The 20,889-nt window shown below is 40.0% G+C and overlaps 1 protein-coding gene across 5 annotated transcripts in view; it reads left to right on the top strand.

Annotated features, from left to right (window-relative positions):
• Nucleotides 1–20,889, top strand: part of ADAMTS16 (ADAM metallopeptidase with thrombospondin type 1 motif 16) — a 93,460-nt gene that overhangs the window by 18,106 nt on the left and 54,465 nt on the right. For all 5 annotated transcript variants that reach the window (XR_006103558.1, XM_042463835.1, XM_042463837.1 and 2 more), the window contains 6 exons: nucleotides 3,190–3,273; nucleotides 6,831–6,990; nucleotides 8,829–8,934; nucleotides 10,555–10,692; nucleotides 15,206–15,359; nucleotides 17,590–17,685. Coding sequence is in view for 4 of the 5 variants with exons in the window: in XM_042463835.1 (XP_042319769.1) it covers nucleotides 3,190–3,273; nucleotides 6,831–6,990; nucleotides 8,829–8,934; nucleotides 10,555–10,692; nucleotides 15,206–15,359; nucleotides 17,590–17,685 (738 nt within the window). In the remaining variant the exon portion in view is untranslated. The remainder of the gene's footprint in view (nucleotides 1–3,189; nucleotides 3,274–6,830; nucleotides 6,991–8,828; nucleotides 8,935–10,554; nucleotides 10,693–15,205; nucleotides 15,360–17,589; nucleotides 17,686–20,889) is intronic.

Genomic DNA, 20,889 nt, shown 5'->3' with positions numbered 1-20,889 from the left:
AGGCTAGAGGGAAATTCAGTTTTGTTTATCATAATACTGAATTAATTTACACTTAATTCTTTGGGCAGCTAGAGTAGGAGTAGGCATTATGTGGCTGTTAATTGTTGGTTTGATTGCAAGTCACATCATCCTTCACCATTAGGTGACATGGAAGATCAGCAAACATTTCCTTTAAAAACCTTCTCCTTGGAAAAGAGTAAAAAAGGTGATGCAACACATGGGAGATTATCGCACGACCATTTTTGCTGGCTATGCATGGGATGGAACGGGGGGGGGGGGTTATCACATAGCAAATTTATATAGTCACCCCCCCCCCAAACACAGGTTCTGCACCCATGGATTCAACTATCCATGACTTGAAAATATTCAAAACAAAATTCCAGATAGCAAAGCTTGATTTTTTGTGTGTTTTTCGGGTTATGTGGCCATGTTCTAGAAGAGTTTCTTCCTGACGTTTCGCCAGCATCTGTGGCTGGCATCTAAGGAGAATGCTTGCCTGGATATATATTGTGTGACCTGGAAAGGCAGGAGTGATTTGTATGTGTATTGTTCTGTTGTTAATGGCAGGCCTCAATACATAGATAGCTCGAAAAACCCACAAAAAACTATGGATGTCGGCCATGAAAGCCTTCGACTTCACATTAGCAAACCTTGATTTTGCCACTTTTATATATGGGAGACCATTTTGCTACACTTTTGTATATAATGGGACTTGAGCATTCATGGATTTTGTTATCCATGGGGGTCCTGGAACCAATCTTCAGTGGATAACCCAGAGCTCACTGTATTCTCTTCCAGTTCCCCTTTGGCACAAGTATATAAGTGACAATTGGCACAAACCTTAACATATCCCTTCTCTGAATATGCCAAAGGCCATCACTCAAAATCACAATGCAGTAAATGCTTTGTTCCTATCCCAGATGGGTGTTCCCCTGAAAAGGATCAGGGAGACCCACACTCAAACATCCAAACGTGGCAAAATTGTACAGTCTGAGAAAACTTAACATTCTGTAACTTTATACATCAGTAAATTTGTTAGTCTTTAAGGCCCCATCAGTTGTTTTTGCTTGCTGATAGTAACAGATTTTTATTATTTATGTATTTTATTTTATGTTTTAAAGAAAACCTGTATCGCTCAGTCTGGCCAAAATCAAACACCTCTATCCAATCTAGAGAGAATGCTGGGAGGAAAATATCATTTGAGCTTTTCCTGGGTTACAAAGTGTGTGTGGGTGTGTGTGCATGAGCATTACTGATGAAATGCTTTGTGATGATGTATAAACCCAAATTCATGCTTTTCAAGTTATCCCTTCTGATATGTTTTCAGTGAGAGACCATGACACAACAGAGTCTCTAATGCACATAAAAGAACTGTTTTCAAGTTTCACTTGAACAAATCACTTTCAGTCTAATCCACATCACAGGATTACTATGAGGCCCCAGGGAGGAAGAACCATGCTTGAGTCACTTAGCTAGATAGAAGCATAATAATAAATAGCAAAATAGATATGTGTTTTCTAACAAACAAAACTATGCAAAGATAAACTGGTAACAGCAACTGCAGCGTTTATATTCTTCGTGCTTTGTTGCATGTTTGGGTTACTTAATCTCTGCAACATGGAAGTAAAAAAGGATGAATATCAACCTGAAATGCTCTCTTGATGGCTGCAGATTGTTTTACATCCTATTGATCCTATTTTGACACAGTAGACCTATTTTGATGCGAGCTTCACACAAGCTAATTAGGTATGATCTGGCCAGAGCTAAGTACATTTAAGTCCCTTTGCTTTCACAGAGAAAGTTAAACATGTGCTCCAGAGGTAGCCAAATGTCCAAAACTGAGCAGACAACCATGTCAGGTGCAAAAAAGGCCACAATTCCTGTTTCTGCTGTATAAATATTTCCAAGTGCCTGCTATTTTAAGACCACATAAAGACAGGTTAGCAGGGGTTCATCAGGTGATATCACTATATTCTATGGAACAAGACCAAGAGCAGATGTCTATCCAGATGTTCTGGCCATAACTCTCACCTCCCTTAGAACTGGGGATGCTCTGTGGTGCTGATGAGAGCTGTAGGCAAAACATTTGTTAGCCAAAGGTTCCCCACCTCAGCCTAGAGTTTTCGTAGCACATTGGCTACACAAGGTATTAACTGTGGTAGGAAGAATACAACCCTCCAGATGTTACTGAACTCCATCTCAAGCATTACTCACAACTGCAATACTAGCCTAGGACTCATGGAAGCTTCAGTCTAATAGCATCTTTGTCCACCCATGGTGTAGACATAATTGAAAAGACCAAGAAGTGGTAAGGCATTTTAAATAAGAAAATAGCATCTTGGTACACTCTTAAACCTTTAATGTACTTTTATCAATTCTGCTTAGTAAGCAATAAGTTACAGCTGTGAGTAGCAAAATTTTAGTTTTCCAGGAGCCCTTGACATGTTCTAGACTTATTTAACTCTCCTTTTGAAATCAGTGGGATATAACTTTGGTTAGATTGTGCTGTGTTGTTTTTAATTTGTATCTTTTTATCATGGCTAAGGAAATATCTTTGTATATTTGTATCACGGGTAAGCAAAAACAACAAAGGCGCATCTTAAAGACTAAAAACCTTTGAAGTATCATGGGCTAGATGTTTAAATTAAAAATACTTTTGCTGGGCATATTTTTAGGCATCTTTCAATTGATATCTTGTGACATTGTTTTTAAATTAATCCAAACAGTGATACACTTGTCCCTGCACATCTACGGCTTTGACTTTTGCCGATATGATTATTCACAGATTTTATTAATATGTTTTCTCTAGGAATCTCTAGGTCCTCCAGCAGAACTCTATGGTCAATTTTAACCAAAAGTCACACTGAAGGACCTAGAGATCCTAGAGAGAACTCTCCACTAGGCATTTGTAGCTCCTCCAGTGCAATTCTGTGGTCAATGTCTGGCAGATGTTGACCACAGAGTTGCACTGGAGGACCTAGAGATTCCTAGAGAGGCATTCTCTCAGGTAAAAACATAGTGTTTTTGTTATTTGCTGTTCTTCTTCATTGTGGTGGTCATTCACAGGGGTCCTGTGCCCCTAACTCCAGCAGATGTGGAGCAATGAGTGTATTCAAGTTCTTGTACACAGGAGAGCATGGCATTGTCTTAATAGGCTCCAAGAGCTTAAATTTTTTTGTTTTCCTTCAGGTTTCTGCTTTGTTTAGAGATGGAACAATTGGAGGCAATATTAACATTGCAGTTGTTGGCTTGATACTTTTGGAAGAAGATCAGGTACTGTATAATCATTATGATATTAAATTTTATGTAGTGGATTAATTAGACTTTTAAAACTGCTAAAGGGGCATGAATCCATGGTAGAGCATATGCTTGCATGCATAGGTTCAATTCCAGGTAGCAGGCATTGAGAAAAACCTCTGCCTGTAATTCTCTTTGGAGAGCTACAGTATTGATAGATATGGCATGACTTAACAATGGTAGCTTCCTATATATGTTCAGAGAAAGTATCTTCCCTCCCCCTCCCTATTTTCTTCACACATTCTTTAATTTCCTTAGCGAGGGAGAATGACCACATGGATCAAAACAGAGTGATGTAGCGCAGCCAGGAGATTGGGTTTGAAGGGCAGCAGCCATGTGGGTTAAGGAAGTCAGCATTTGACCAAATCAGTGAGACTAGAGAGATCAGAATTTTTCACTACCACCAGCAGTTACAACTGTACTGACTTGTGCATTCAAGTCTACTGTCTTTTTATTTATTTTTCCCCTTCCTTTTTTGTTTTTGAATTGACTGCAAGCCCCTCTGAAGCAGAAGGCTCTGCTAGCAATGTAATGCTTCATTTTATGTGCTGAGCGATTGGGGATCCTTAAGTGACAGCTTAATTACACTGGATGTTTAGTTTTTCATGGTTGGACCATGTCCAACTTGAAAAGAGTAGGAAGAGTAATCTTTTGATCTTACACCTGTGACATAATTTTCTTTTACTTCCCTGGCTCAGAATTGCTGCTCTTCTAAACCTTTTGCTCACTGTTCTGTTGTTTTTTCTCCATCCTTATTCAGTAAGAGGTGCTGAAAGCATAAATCTATCTAGCTAAAGGAATGATCTAACCATACATGTTATGAACACACATTTTAGTTGATTAATCACTTAGACTGAGAGACAGCCATAGCAAGTTTTATTTGATACTATAAACTTTGTCAGGAGTCAAATCAGACCTTTCCAAATGTCTCCAAGTTTTGGTTTGTGTCAGAGAAGAGCAAAAGTGACAGGTAGGGAATAATAATACATTCAGAGACGATATGGGTCAGACCGAATATGGTTCATCTGTTCATGATGTTAGGGACATACATCCCTTTTATCTTTATAAAAATAATTCAGAGTCTGGATTAATACTCTTCTCTAGCCTCCTTGGATAACTCTCAGTAATGAAACACAATGTGTTTTTGTGTGTTCACATAGATACATTTGTCAAAGAAGCTAATGAAAAATCCCATTTTACACTGTGAGATTTCTCTGCTCACATCCAGCTCTAATTGTGAACTAGTGGTGCCTAATGTAGATTTATGTTCTCATCTCCTTCAAAAGACATATCTAGCCAGCATAGTGGGACTTGGGTAGTAATGGATATCTGGATAGACATCTGAATCTTTTTCAGGTGAACGTTTTTCCATAGCAAAACTGGGAAATTTTGCCGATTTGTACTATTGCTCCGGCCTACTCCAAGCTGAGTAAATCTACATTATCTCTGTTCATCAGACTTGCTGTAACCACCTTAGTTCTGTGTTTTTCTGGTAAAACAAATAGTTTTGTTTAAAAGGCCATTGATTTGATCATGAGCTCCCTGTGTTCAGTATAACTAAAGTGAAATGAATTTCAGTAGTGAAGTGAAATTCAGTAGTGAAATGACAGCATCACACTGAAATATTGTACTGCCCACAATTATAAAACTTTTTTTCACATGAGAGAGGAAGCATATGTTGTTGTTGCTGTTGTTGTTTGTGGAATATAAAAACTAAGCTTGCTACTAACTACTTGCTTTTGCAGTCTCAATACACAGTAATAGGGTTGAATGTATATCAAGCCTAGAGTCTGGAAATACAGTGGTACCCCGGGTTACGAATTTAATTCGTTCCGCGGCGCCGTTCGTAACCCGAAAGATTTCGCAACCCGAAACCGCTAGCGCTGGAAAGCCGCGGCTTTTAAATTTCGTGCCAAAAAGCGCCGAAACACACCAAAAAAAATTTCGTTACCCGGAACAGTTTTTTCCAAGCTAACTTTTTCGTACCCCGGAAATTTCGTAACGCGATCAATTCGTATCCCGGGGTACCACTGTAATGTCAAATACTGCCAGTAAGTCTTAAAAAGTTAATCAAGGCACACTGTCAGAGCTTGGAAATAATTAGTTAAAATTACTAGTTAAAATAGTTAAATGCATTTACATGTTAATTTACTTCCTTCTTCCTCTGAGAATCTTAAGTAACAAGACAGTAACAGTAAGTAACAGGATTCCTATCATCAAAGGAATAGAGGTTATGCCTTGCTATTGAAGATGGGGGCATGATACTGTGCTGGCTTGTTGCATCTGAAAAAATATAAGAAAATACAAATCTATGCATGTCTGCTGGGACAATGAATGCAAAGAGCTGGTGACAAGTCTCTAGAGGACTGGACTGGAGTGTAGGAGAGAGGAATGGAAGAAGGGAAGACCTCTAAAATACACCTACCTGTCCCTGCCTTGAACTACCTGGAATTCTCTTTCTCTCTCTCATTCTCTCTCTTTATTTTACTCTCCATACCTAAAGTTCTTTTTGTTTTTGTGTGCCTTCAAGCCATTTTCACCTTATAGCAACCTTAACATGAACTTATCACACCAGTTTCTTGGCAAGATTTGATCAGAGAGGGTTTGCCTTTGCCTTCCTCTGAAGGTGAGAGTGTGTGACTTATCCAGTGGGTTTCCATGGCTGAGTGAGGATTCAAACCTGGTCTCCAGAGTCGTAGTCCAGTACTCAAACCACCACACCACACTGATTTAGATTAAAGTTCCTTAAGCCTTCAAAAGGCTTATAACTCATACTTTTTACAACCACTTCTTGATGTCAGAAAAGGCAAATTAAAAACTATAAAAACAACACCTTTACAGGAGCCAGTAGTAAAATAGGGGTAATGATTGTAAGCCTCTGACAGGATTTAATGTTTTGAATTGATTTTATTAAAGCAACATGTAAACGTAGGGTGCCATACAAATAAATTAATAATAATAATAATAATAATAATAATAGTGATCACAATCCATTGTGTTATTCTCTAATAATTCTATAGTTTCTTTAAAACTAATGACTGATTGATTGATTGATTGAACAGATGATTAATTATTTTTGTCTTCTCAACATTAACAAGAAAAAATTAATTTTTCCCTTTTCTGCCATCAATATTAATGGATTATTTTAAAACTTCCTAGTTCTCATCTAGCCCCTGATAGTTTTCTAACCACTGATGCTCATTTATATATGGCAAAATAGCCTTTCTAAAAGTTTTATATTATCATGATCCTGATTCCATTCTGATGGGAGACCTTTGAAATCCCTAATGTTGGTTCTTTGGTTCCACAAGGTAGACAAAAGGCTCACTATCAAATGTGTGACATATATTTGTTTTTTTCTAAATTTATGATTTCATCTGTACTCATGTAAAAGTATTGTTGCTCCATTGTTCTTTGCTTTTCGTAGTTTTCTTTACATTTTGATGTAGTTGCCACTGTGACAAATGCAAATTTAATTTGATGTTCCCATTAACCTGTGGTTGAACTTTCTTCTGTTTGACTCTTGTATGTAGCCAGGGCTCATGATCAGTCACCATGCTGACCACACATTGAGCAGTTTCTGCCAATGGCAGTCTGGGCTGATGGGAAAAGATGGAAGCCGCCATGACCATGCCATTTTATTGACAGGCCTTGATATCTGTTCCTGGAAGAATGAGCCATGTGATACCTTGGGTGAGTCCTTAATCAGCAGGATAGCATTACCATCATCCCAGAATCATTGGCCCTAGTACCTTAAACTATGGCCTGTTACAGACTGCCAAAATAAAGCTGCTTCGGGTCTCTTTGGAGGTATGCTCTTTAAATGCTGCATGCATCCTAAGAATCCGGAAGCTGCGCCAAAGCTGCACTCCAGTGCTTAGGAATGGAGTGTGGCTTTGGCGCAACCTCCGGACTCTTAGGACCCATGCATCATTTAAATAGCATACCTCCAAAGAGACCCAAAGCAGCTTTATTTTGGCAGTCTGTAACAGGCCTATGTGACAAAACTGACTATATATTTCAATCCAGCATCTGGCTTGACAAGCATGTGTCATGGTTACTATTCAGCCACAAAAGGGCTGTGGCCCCAACCAGGCCCTATTGAGCAGAATTGCCACCATCATTCCAGCTTCCATAAATGGAGAAAGAGATATAAAGCAAGGAGTCATCTTTTGCAACAGAACTTGCTGGTAGACTATAAGGGGGTCATGGGAACTGAGCATTTTCTTATTTTCCTCTGATTGTATATATGATACTGAATTTATCAGGACCCATACCCTGTATTTCCAACATTCATGCTCTAAGTGTCATTGTTTATATAGCAAAATATAATTATTCATGACACAAGATGGAGGTTTCAACAGGTTTGGGAGAATCTCAAGTGTTGTTAAATGAACACAATAGCATCTTTTGAGGTGGGGATATTTTAATTGGAAGACCCCCCCAAAAAAAATCATATCAGGATTGAATATGTCCACTGGCCAGAGAATAATAACAGAGGAATGAAAAACTTGTGGGGAGAGGAAAAGAAACAGAATGGGTTAGCTGGCATTTCGAAGAGCAGTTGTCCATGGTACAAGCATAAAATCCACTTACAGTGTCTCATTCAGTGGATAAGACTGAGACTGAAAGACTTTCTCAAGGCTAGATTGGTGGCTCAGAAGGGATTTTTAAACCCAGGTCCTCCCAGTCAAAGTATAATATTCTATTCTCTATACCATACTGGCTTCAAATATATACCAATTGGAGCTTCTGGGGCAAGAAGGAAGGGGATGTCATAAATGCTTAAGCAAAAAGTATCATGGAATAAACATCACATGGCTAAAAAAAAACAAGCAATGAGTGTTTTTATCATCACGACAATGGTTTCATTATTAGAATGAATGGGTCACATTAATCCTTACTTTAATTTGTTGCTGGAGGGCCAATAATTCCTTTTGGCCATTCCTTGTATTTGTATATTGGGGGTATTAATTTTAAAATAATGAGTTAGTAACAGATTACTGGTGAGTAACTTACTAACTTTTTAACAGGTGGAAATGAGTGATAACAAGAAATTATTTTTTCATCAGTTAACTCTAACATGACAGCACTGACAACATTTCCAAATTCTTTGTGCTATGGCATAGGGAAAGATCTTTTTCACTACTAAGTATTGAAGATTGTCCAATAGTTTCAATTTCAGGAAGCAGTGCTATGTTTTCTGAACAAAAGAGATCCACTTGCTGAATTAAAGAGATTTAATTGAGAGGAATCTGTTTCTGCCTCATTCATGTTAAACTGGTGGCTTTCAGCACCCTATCAGCATTTCAAAGCAAGCAAACCAGGCTGTTTTGGGTGTTTTTCTTTTCTTTTGTATAAATATTATTTATATTATTACTATAAAATACTGTTATATAAAATACTATAGAATACTATTTTATTATATAAAATACAATATTATATAAAATACTATTTTCAAGGATATTTTCCTGAAGGCATGTTATTTCCCAGGAAATACTATTTTCTTTCTTTTCTGTTTAATTTGCCAGGATTTGCTCCAATTAGTGGAATGTGCAGTAAATATCGTAGCTGCACAGTTAATGAAGATACTGGGCTTGGACTGGCTTTTACTATTGCTCATGAGTCTGGACATAAGTAAGTTTTTGTGTACATTTTGGGGAAGTTAAAGAATTTTGTCAGAATTTCAGAATCCCTCATAGTGACAAATGACTATTCTTTCATAAGGAGTCTAAGAGTCAACCTGGACCAATTAGATGCGACAAATTGTGCATAAATTGTGGTTAAAATCCAGACCTTGATTTGAGTTTCTATATCTGAAAGCAAACTATAGCTGAGAGTTACTTGTCTGGACAGACATATATTACATGCACTGCTACTGTTGTGGTTATGCTTTAACAAGAAGAAATGTGTTGTTGTAATGTATGCCTTCAATCGTTTCCAACTTATGGTGACTCTAAGAAAGGTTTTCTGGGGCTGAGAGGGTGTGACTCACCCAAGGTTACCCAGCAGATTTCCAAGCCTGAGCAAGGAATCAAACCCCTATCTCCAGTTCCAGTCCTATGTTCAAACCACTACACCACATGGTAAAGGTAAGGTAAAGGTTTCCCCTTGACATGAATGTCTAGTTGTGACTGACTGTAGGGGGCAGTGCTCATCTCTGTTACTAAGCCAAAGAGCCAGCATTATCCAAAGATAAGTCCAGTAATCATGTGGCCAGCATGACTGCACCAAACCCTGTTACCTTCCAACTGAATTGGTACCTATTTATCTACTTGCATTTGCATGCTTTTGAACTGCTAGATTGGCAGAAACTAGGACTAGTGATCAGAGCTCACCCCATCATGCAGCACTTTGGCCTCAAACTGCCAACCTTCTTGAACCTGTGTCTTAAACACTAAGCCACTACATCCCTAGTACACCACACAGTACTGGTTACTAATGGTTAAATACCGTAATTAATCAGGGTGTTGCTGCAGGATGTTCTGTTCAATACAGTGGTACCCCGGGATACGAATGCGCCGGGTTACGAATTTTTCGGGATACGAAAAAATCCCATAGGGATTTATTGCTTCGGCTTACGAAGGTTTCTTCGGGTTACGAAAAAACCGCGGCGCTATTTTCCGCCACCGGAGGGCAGCAGAGAGCTATTTTTCCATTAGCGCCTATGGGAATTCGGCTTACGAAGGTATTTCGGGTTACGAAATTAACCGCGGAACGAATTAATTTCGTAACCCGGGGTACCACTGTACATTTCTTCCTGTGTTCATGTTATGCAACTTGTGGGGGAGGTTACTTTTAATAATTGTAGGTGTGTTCAAAAGTGGGTGGGTTCAAAAATGTTGTGTTTATGCTTTGTGGCTCATTAAGCTATGTCAGACCAATCCTATATTCCAACCATATAAAGGAAAGTAGCCCTTTTTCCTGAGGTCCTTTCTGCCCAAAATGATTTGAATGCCATGTGAGTACACATGGACATATGCACACATGCACACAGGGACAACCGTATGTTAAGCAAAATATTGGGTAAACCTATTCAGAGAACTTCTAAGAATATCTGAGCATAATTTCTTGAAAAAAAACAAACAAATTCTGCAGTATATCCTCATAAAACAAATGAAGACTAAAAATTCTATACAACAACAGATAAAGATGCGGTTGAGATTCCCCTTGCATCTTTACAGTGCAGCATCTGGCCTTATGATGGCAGAATTTATAAAGGTGGAACATGGCTTGTCATTTTTTTTTTTTTTACAGCTTTGGCATGGTCCATGATGGAGAAGGAAATATTTGCAAAAAGTCTGAAGGCAACATTATGTCCCCTACACTGGCAGGGCACAATGGGGTCTTTTCCTGGTCAGCTTGTAGTCGTCAGTATCTCTACAAATTTCTAAGGTATGTATTCCAAAGAAGTGATACAGTTTGAGTAAAAGGCTCGCCACTGAAAAGGTTGATTTAGCTCCCCTTCAGAGAACAGTGAGTGCTCATGTTTCAAGCTACCTGTGACTCAATATACCAGAACTGATAGAAAATATTCACAGAAAGCAACCAGGCCTGAACTTCAGAGAGTACAGAGTGTGGTCATTTACTGGGGCTCTGAGACCAGCACAGGACCCACTGTCTCAGTGGGGCTGCTATTTTCAGGTTGTAGGGAGCACCCAAGAAATTCAGAAGGAACATGAAAAAAATCCACCCTTTGTTTTTACACTCTGACTGTTTCAGGATTCTTGGAAGGTGGGGACAAGAAACTCTTTATTAAGAGGAATTTGAGGAGAATGCAGATGTTTTATCCTTCCAAGAAGTAATGCACCTTACACCCATAAAGAGTTTCGTCAGAATACCTTGGAAATTATATTTATTTGTTTTTTACTTTTTCTGTTCCCGTTTTTGATCCTTTCCATTGCATGTGCACTCAGGTTGTTTACCTTCTTCCCACTCAGCACTAATTGTTGTTGTTGTATGCCTTCAAGTTTTTGTTTTTTTTTTACTTATAGCAAGCCTAAATTGAAGTTATTGGCTTTCTTGACAAAATTTATTCAGCAGGAGTTTTGCCATTGCTTTCCTCCAAAACTGAAAAACTGTTACTTGTCCAAAATCTCTTAGTGGGTTTCCAACTCTAAGCGAGGATTTGAACCCTGGTCTCACAATCTCAGTCCAGCACTCAGACCACTATACTATGTTGGGTCTCCTAGTGCAAGCATGAATCATAGTCAGTCTCAGCAGCTCTTTTATTGGCTGTATCTACACTGCAGATTTAATACAGTTTGATACTGCTTTAAGTGCAATGACTTAGTTCTATAGAACTCTGGGATATATAATAGCTTTGCAAGATATTAAGCCTTCTCTGTCAGAGTTCTGGTACCACAACAAACTACAAATCCCAGGATTTTATAGGATAGAGTTATGACATTTAGAGGAATGTCAGGCTACATTAGTTCTGCAGTGAGGCAGCAGCCATTGTTGTAAGATAATTTTATTTATAGAGATAAATATTTTTTCCAATGAGGAACAAAGTATATTAGTCATGGCTTTCTGTGTGATGTGATTTCTGTTGAATCTTTTAAATCGATCTCAAAAGAAGGGCAAAGGGTGAATTTTCTGTAATGCAGCACCCATGATATCTTAAGAGCACATATTGAAAACTAGGCTTGACTTGGAAAGAGTGCACATACCACACATTTGAAATCCTCAGAAAGCTATGGTTGTTGGTGGCCATAACAATTTGCTGAATGTAACATTTGGTGGCTGTCCCAGAGTCAGTGCTGTATAACATATGAAATGGATGTTGATGGTTCAAAACATTGTGAATTTACCCATCTGAGTAGCAGTCACATAGATCGAGGCCTTATTCAGATATTCTGTTAACATGGTCAGGGATGACGTGGGCAGTGCAGTGGAGTGTGCTAACAGGATGGGCCCAGTGTCACTCAGTGTATTTCCCAAATGCATGACTATGAATTTATCCTGGGCATTCCTTACAAACACTCATAAGTGGGATGTGTTCATCTTTCTGAAAACGGAAGAACATGCAAACAGCGAGTTTGGTAAGGATAACACAGTCTTATTTTCAAGCTGTCTTGTTTTTCTATCACTTGTAAGACTGATGATGTGTTGTGGATGTTATGTAGCTTAACACAGGATCCTGTTGTTAGTTTGGCTGTACTAATTTCTTTCAGACATGCTAAAAATACTGATCATGGTATTCCATCATTTCCTATATTAATATGGAGAGATCTCATTCTGTGTCATGATGCCAGCATGACAACTCTTATTTTAGAAGTACGGGTTAATATTAGGAAAATGACATATGGGTCTGACATCTACAGGATGAGTTAATCTTGTTTTTCAGCAGGACAATATTGAAGGCATCTGGATGTCAAGTCAGGTATTGCAGAACTGAAGGCATTTCAACTCAATTGTTAGTATTTTTTAATCCAAATGAAGAGCTTTGGTGCATCAACCATAGCTAAAGTTTTTTGTTTTAACAAATATTGAATGCTAGATTCATTGCAATGTTAGGCATAGCATAGCCTTCTGCATATTCTGAGCCACTAACATGTGATGATGCTCTGGCCTATCAAAAATGTCAAACATGCTGATTTAAGTACTAGTTTGGACTGGGCAGTACAATGTACACACCCCAGTTTTGAAAGACCTCATGTATTCCCCAGGCTTTGCATCTGGTGTGTGAATGAAGATATTTCTTGTTAGGTGATCATGAACTGTAGCAATATTCAGGACATTGTAACTCTTGTACTAATTTAGAATTAAGACATCAAAATCAAAGGTCTAGGACAGTTTTCCTCCAACAGAAGTTTTCTGGATGTATTAGCCTCCAGCTCCCATCATCCCCATGCCTGTTATAGGCAAGCAGCTCTGAAGGGCAGTGGTCTAAGTGGTCCTTTCCTTTTGCCAATCTTATTCACATTTCACACCAGGAAACTAGGGACCTTAATTTGTTGGTGTGCTTAAGCTCACCTGTCGCACACATATGAAGAGGTAACAAGCTTACATTTATTATAAGGTGGGAAAATAAACCCATGAAGATTGGGGAGTCTATTAGACACAAACAATGATTTCACACAACCCCACACTTTATTGCAAAATAAAAGATGACATGCATGTCTTTTGAATTCTACTCACAATTTTCCTGGACCACAATGATTTCTCAAGTGCCCAGGGTTAATCTCCCCAATAAAACTGGTGTTCTTGGCAGGATGTACTGTAGTGTATAATTATGCTCATAGGAGGCAGGAAAATTCTCTCCCTAGTCAGTTATCTTGGCTTCAGATTAGGACTTGTGGCAGAGTATCATAGCTCAGAGTAGTGATAAAAAACAATGGCATTAGTTGCTGATTTTACAGGTCAGTCAGATGGGTAGGGGAGGCTGACCAACAAAAATGACTACAGCAATAATTTTGTTATTTCACATATACTTAGCTGATCACTTCTAGCAAAACTGATGTTGTTTAGCTGTTGTTGTTGTGTGTCTTCAAGTCATTTCCAACTTATGGCCACCTATTATGGGGTTTTCTTGGCAAGATTTGTTCATATTTGCCATTGCCTTCCCCTGAAGCTGAGCGTATGATTTGCCCAAGGTCACCCAATAGGGTTCATAGCCAAGCTGGGAACTGAACCCCGGTCTTCAGAGTTGCAGTCCATCTCTCAAACCATTATGCCATGCTGGCTCTCAGCAAATCAGATATCTCCGTGCATATGTAAGGTGCACAGTGTCCATAAAGAGACCTGGTTGCACGAACCAGATATAGCCATAAAGCTTTGTAAAACATTCTTCCAGGTGTGCCTTTTCAGAATCTGCTACTACTATTGTTGTAGGCCTTCAAATCATTTCCAAGTTGTGACAACCCAAAGGTCAACTTATCACAGGGCTTTTTGTTTTTGTTTTTGGCAGCATTTGTTCAGAGGTGGTTTGTCATTTCTTTTATCTGAGGCAGGGAGAATGCAACTTGCCCAAGCAGGGATTCAAACCATGCTTTCCCATAGTCCTAGTCCAACACTAAAACCACTGCACCACACTGATTTTAATGAGGCATATTGTACAGAGGACTATATAGAAGAAACTATTATAACCTAAAGTAGTCTTGTTTCAGAACTGAATAGCTAGAATAAACCACATTTGTTTCAAACTTCCTTTGACATCTAAATGTGAATTTTACATAGTGCTTGTCTACACCATGTAAATATATAACAAACTGTCCTCAAGGTGTATGGTCACTTCTGGGGAGATACCATTGGTTTTGGCCCTTAACCCAACTTAGCTCCAAACTAAGCAAAGTTGGGGGAAAGTCCAGTGTTTCCCAGAAATCCCAGAGTCACATCAAGTTCTTTTGGTATGTGAACAGCTGGATCAGGTCTGATTTTACCCTATCTGTGGTTCACATGCCTTTTCCATCTGATCACTGCAGGGAAAGGGGATGGACTGTTTTTGGAGCCCTCACCACCACTTCTTGATGTGCAGGAGCTCTGTGTGAAGCCTTCCCTGCACACCTTTTCTTCTGCTGAGGCCAGAACAGGGCACCTATATGATCAAAGAGAAAGAGGTAGAGTAATATCCTTGCTGATCACATGGTGGGCACCCTGTTATTCCCTCAGAAGAAGTGATAGTACACCAAGTGATATTTCATAGGGTGCTGCTAGGCTGCTGAGGCTTCAGCAGCAGCAGTGGCACAGAGAGGGATGGACCAGTGGGGACATCTCAGTGTCATCCTGGCTGCTGTGTGTGCAGTACAACAACACATTTTTAAACTGTTTTCAACCTGGTGCATGTGATTACCATCATGGTTGGTCCAGGGGCAGTCTGGGACATAATGCTCTGGACTGGCCCTGGATTAAGCAGCTGGTGTAGATGTGCCCACACTCAAAGATACCGTGTATGCATCTCTTGTAGCTCTGCTCAGTCCTTGTGTCTTGCTGATCAGCCTAAGCCTGTACAAGAATACAAGTATCCAGAGAAGCTTCCAGGAGAATTGTATGATGCAGCCACTCAGTGCAAGTGGCAGTTTGGAGAGAAAGCCAAGTTGTGCATGATGGACTTTAAAAAGGTAAGACACCCATTTTTCCAACTACCCACTCTCATCTAACTGACATAGGACTCCCCCCCCCTCAAATCCTATTTTATCCTCACATCAACTCAGGCTGAAAAATAGTGACACTGCTACAATCTGCTATCCAGTGATTCTGTTTGTGCTGAGATATGGAACCAGGTGTTTTCAGCCACATCCTGCTCTCCAGCCCATACACCATTCTGATACTCATAGAATTCCAGAATATCTTGTGCAGTATTCATTATAGAAACTCTATCCAAGGAAGCTGTCTCTGTACTGAACCAATGTCTCCTCTCAGTGATGGACTGGATGAGGGCAAACAAATTAAAACTTAATCCAAACAAGACAGAGGTGCTACTGGTCAGTTGTAAGACAGATCAGGGAATAGGGACTTTGCCTGTGCTGGATGGGGTTACACCCCCTGTAATGACTGGGGCTGCTTGGACCCCTGGGATCATCACACACACAAACACACACACACACACCTGAAATCTCAGGCTTGCAACTTGGGTGTTCTCCTGAACTCAACTCTGAGCCTGGATGCCCTGGTTTCAGTAGTGGCCAAGAGTGCATTTGCTCAGCTAAAACTAGTGCACCAGCTGTGCTTATTTCTTGAGACGTCAGATGTGGCTATGGTAACACATGCCTTGATTAAATCATGTTTGGACTACTGTAACACACTCTATAGGGGGCTGCCCTTGGAAACTGTTTGGAAACTTCAGTGGGTTCAAAGCACTGCAGCTAGAAAGCTGACTGGGGCCAGTTATAGGGAGCATATAACTCCCTTGTAGAAACAGGTTCACTGATTATTGGTTCATTTCAAGGCACAATTCAAAGTGTTGGTCATTACCTATTAAGCTCTACACAACTTAGGTCCAGACTATTTGAGGGACAGCATCTTTCCATATGAACCTGCTGCTGCCCTAAGATCTTCAGGGAAAGGTTTTCTCTTGATCCTACCTCCATCCCAGGATTGCTTGGTGAAGACAGGAGAGAGAGCTTTCTCAGTGGCTGCTTCCACCCTCTGAAATGCCCTTCCATGGAAAGCTAGGCTGGCCTCCTCCTTCAAGGCCTGATCTCAGGGCCTGGCACTGAGTCTACAATTTTTGTCAGTCATTTCCTGGGGGGGGGGGGGGATGAGGGTGCACTTTTTTCAGTTTTGATGAGCTCAGCTCCTGACAAAAGGGAAGGATGTGCTCAGGTCTATAGCTAACTAGTAGAGTAGTTACTTCCTACAAATTACAAGATTTAAATGATTTGTTGCTGCAACTTACAAAAACTCTCTAGAGTATATAAGTAGCTTACTGTTTCTCTCCTAGCGGTGAAGCAAATGACTGTTAGAGCAGCCTGTAGCCTCTCTAGCTGCCATTGGGCCAAGATTGCAGTATCCACATGGCTCGCTCCCAAAGTGGGCCACCACTTGCAGTCTCAAGCCGCACTGGCCAGGAGTTGATTTAGATTGACACTTATTTTAATCCTGTCCTTTGGACCAGAGCTTAGCCTTGGTGCAGCTTTGAGCCACTTTGGGTGTGTGTGTCATCTAAACAACACACCTCCAAAGAAGCCAAAAGCCACTTGGCCCGTGTGTTTTGAGCCCTAGTCACTGCAGTACAAGAGCGCACACTCCATTTTGCTCTCCATTCACCTAGAGTAAATGTTCCTCATACCATCTCACTAAATCAGTGAGAAGGACTAATAATTTAATAATAATAATTTGTTTTATTTATATACCGCTATTCCAAAGATCATAGCGGTGAACAGCAAGTAAGCTAATTAGCAAGTAAGCTAATTTGCCCCCAACAGTCTGGGTACTCATTTTAGCGACCTCGGAAGGATGCAAGCCTGAGTCAAGCTTGGGCCCTTTTGCTGGTCTTGAACTCGCAACCTTGTGGTCTTGAGTGAATGGCTGCAGTACAGGCATTTAACCACTGCGCCACCAGGGCTCCTTCATCTCATTTCACCTTGATCTAGGAACTGCCAGCTCTTTTAGCTAAAATTTTGTTCTTATATATCCAAATATGCGTGAATAACAAGCTGTGGCTGATTATGGTTGATCCTTAATGCATACTGTTTAATGCTATCACTAGGGACTGTCCCAAGGTCTCAGAAGTTGGCACAGAAACCTCAAGGTTTGGGACAATCCTGAACTGTCAACGCTATTATGGATACAATTGGAAATTAATAATTCCTAATTCCACACTTCATCACTGTCTTTATGCCCCATTAGGATATTTGCAAAGCATTATGGTGCCATCGAGTTGGTAGAAAATGTGAAACCAAATTTATGCCAGCTGCAGAAGGGACGATGTGTGGTTATGACATGGTAAGAAGGAATTTGGGTTTGTTTGGTTTTTTTTAACAAGGGTAGTGGTAGAGATGAGGTAATAAATGGGAATGAGAGTGGACAATAAATGATATGGTATATGTATTTTAAATGCTAGGAAAAAATAAAGCTAAAAAAGGATTGTTTGATAGCTTCTTTTTACAAGCCCCATTTGCAATAATTTGATATATTAAGCATAGACTTCCATTCTGTCTTTACAAGGAAATTCTCATTGACCATTTATTACTAAAAGTTGATCTTAAACAAAACAACAGCAACAACAACAACAAAATATTATATTTAGTTTTAAGAATAAAATTGTCTTCAAAGGACATACTGTCTCTGCGTTTCTTATTTATTATTAAAGACCCTTAAGAAGGACATATACACCAGATTCAAATAAGATTATCCTTTATTTTCTTGTAACCCAATGACAGTATTTCATAATATGGAATGTAATTTAGGCCTTATGGTAGGATGTTTCGGCAGCTTCTTTTAGTGACTCATTAGACATGCATTTCTCATCACTATATGGCTGCATCATTAAGAATCACTTAACATCTTAATTGCTCTTGCTGGCCATGGCTGCATGCTAGTTATGTTTTTGCTTCTTCTGTTTTCAAATTGATTGTTCTTGATGTTTGTTTTTAAACTGTATTTTTTTTTTTTGTTAGATGCATGTACACTATTTTGGTAAAGCACTCAGACTATAAATGTATTTAATAAATAATAACATTAGCTCCATTGGGTCATAGTAAGAAAGTGCAGGTGTTGATACTTCCCATATGAACTGGGCACTACTATTAGAAAGCATAAGCATCTCCATTGTGCCAGGGAAACCTGGCTATGTAAGTGTGATTGCTAATGGCAGAACAAGATGGCCCAAAAAATGTTGCACTTCTAACATTTCTTTCTTTCTTTCTTTCTTTTGCTTTTTTCCTTGTGTTTCCCACCCTCTATAATTCAACAGCAGCACTAATGCTTTTACTCTCCCAACAACTGAAAGACTCAGGATCAAAATGAATATCCACACAATTAGCAATTATGTTAGTGGTTTTTAAAGAATAAGGATCAGGTACAGTGGACCTTGACCATAGTGGGATTAGAAGGAGGCTCTCATTCATGCCAGTGAAAGCTTTCCTTCTGTGGAGTTGATCACATGGGGGAAATTGGAAGTTTAAAAGGGTCAGAATCCGCAGTTATCTAGCGTATTAGGCACAACTGCACAAATGGTTTGCACATGACGTTGTGCGCAAACTGCTTAGAATCTGAGAAGAAAGTGACATGAATTAGGAAATAAGCATTTGGGGGGAAATACAGTATTGGAAATTCATTTCCGTTTCATTCATGAATTTGCTTTTTTTGCCCAATTGCTGTAGTGTGAAAGCTAATTGCAGTTTATTCATGGGATTCTCCCTGTTTTTGTGTTTGTTGCCAGATTTTCCATGATTCTTTGGGGTGAGTTTACTTCCAGTGTACAGAATAAGTAAAATAATGCTTGTCTGCACCCCGGCACGCTCCTGTGTGTGTGTGTGTGTATGTGTGTTTCTCCTGCTTCAGCCGCAGCGATCCCCAAACTGTCCTTTTTAAGGGATTTTGGACTTCAGCTCACAGAATCCCAGGCTATTGGACACCATGGCTGAGGCTCCTGGGAGCTGAAGTCCAAACTCCATTAAAGGGGACAGTTTGGAGATCAATTCAGCCTTCCTTCTGTGCCAGAGCTCTTGAAGAAACAGCTGAGGCAAAGGCAGGGGCAGAGCAAGTGAGATAGACAAAAGGCTGAGTTCCCCCTCGCTCTTTCCTGTGTATGTATGTCTGTCTCCTGCTTCAGCCTTCCCCATAGGCAGCGCCCTTAAAGGAACAGCTGCTGAGGGAATGCAGGGACACAAACACAGATTTATTACAGTCTATGTGTACATTTGATTGCTTTTTCAGGATGCATGTGTGTTTATCATTATCTGGATGGAGGCACCTTTGGTCCTGTGGTATGAAAACCATTTGTGCATCTGCACACAAGTGCAGATTCATCTCAGATTCTGCACAGAATAACTGTGCTTTGCATGCAAAAACCATTTGTGCAATTAATAATGGGTTCTTACCATTTTAAACTTCATTTTTCCCCCTGTGTGACAAACTCCTACAAGTGCTGATAGAAGCATAGGTTCTAATCTGGAATGAGACCACAATGTTTTTCCCTCACTCACTAGGGTCCCAGTACTTAAACAGGCATTTGGGTAATTGCAGTTTGAGGGAATGGAGTCACATTTAGTTTGACCCTCAGACATAGGTAGCTGGGTGCAAGAGGCTGGAGAAAATGCCTCATCTCTACCACACCCTATGGCAGCTGCTAGCTCCCATGTCAATGGTAGTGGTGAATCCACTCTGGTTTTAATCTGAATTTTAAAGAGCTATCCATGGCCTGTTACAGACTGCCAAAATAAAGCTGTTTCGGGTCTCTTTGGAGGTATGCTATTTAAATGATGCATGCATCCTAAGAATCCGGAAGCTGTACCAAAAGCTGCACTCCGGTGCTTAGGAATGGAGTGTGGCTTTGGTGCGACCTCCAGACTCTTAGGATCCATGCATCATTTAAATAGCATACCTCCAAAGAGACCCGAAGCAGCTTTATTTTGGCAGTCTGTAACAGGCCCATGATTAAGGCCCCATTCATACTGGCCTAAAAGACGTGGAGGGAACTGGGATGATCCGGATGCCCCTCCCCCGAATTGCTCCATTAGCAAGTGCCCACTACAAATTTGAAATCGAATGCATTTTGACAGAAATCGAATGCATTCTGTGTCTGCTGGCGAGGTGGCCGCTGCCAATCAAGCTATCGTCATGGTGACGTTTGCAGGGCATCGGGGAAAGTGTCCTCCCTTTTTAAAGAGCCAGGCACAGGGGTTTCAGCGGCTGAAACAGGGAGAGAGATGCCTCTCTCTCTCTCTCTTTTTTTTATAAACCTGTGGGCTTTTGGGTCAGATCTGCCCCTGTCCCAGGCAAAGGATGGGATTGCCATGCATTTTTTTTATGCTTTTAAAAGCAACATTAGCTTTCCCTTTGCTTCCCTTGCTGTATCTGCTCAAGAAGACAAATCATTCGCATATTTGCTCAAAAAAATTGTTAAAAATGTAACATTGATTGTTTGCAACATTTGTAGCTTCCCACCCTGCAAAAAGCAAGGAGATCCAAGGATATAAAGTGCAA

The sequence above is a fragment of the Sceloporus undulatus genome, chromosome 4, assembly GCF_019175285.1.
Source record: "Sceloporus undulatus isolate JIND9_A2432 ecotype Alabama chromosome 4, SceUnd_v1.1, whole genome shotgun sequence".
Classification (NCBI taxonomy): Eukaryota; Metazoa; Chordata; class Lepidosauria; order Squamata; family Phrynosomatidae; genus Sceloporus; species Sceloporus undulatus.
This window is presented reverse-complemented; position numbering and strand designations above follow the sequence as displayed.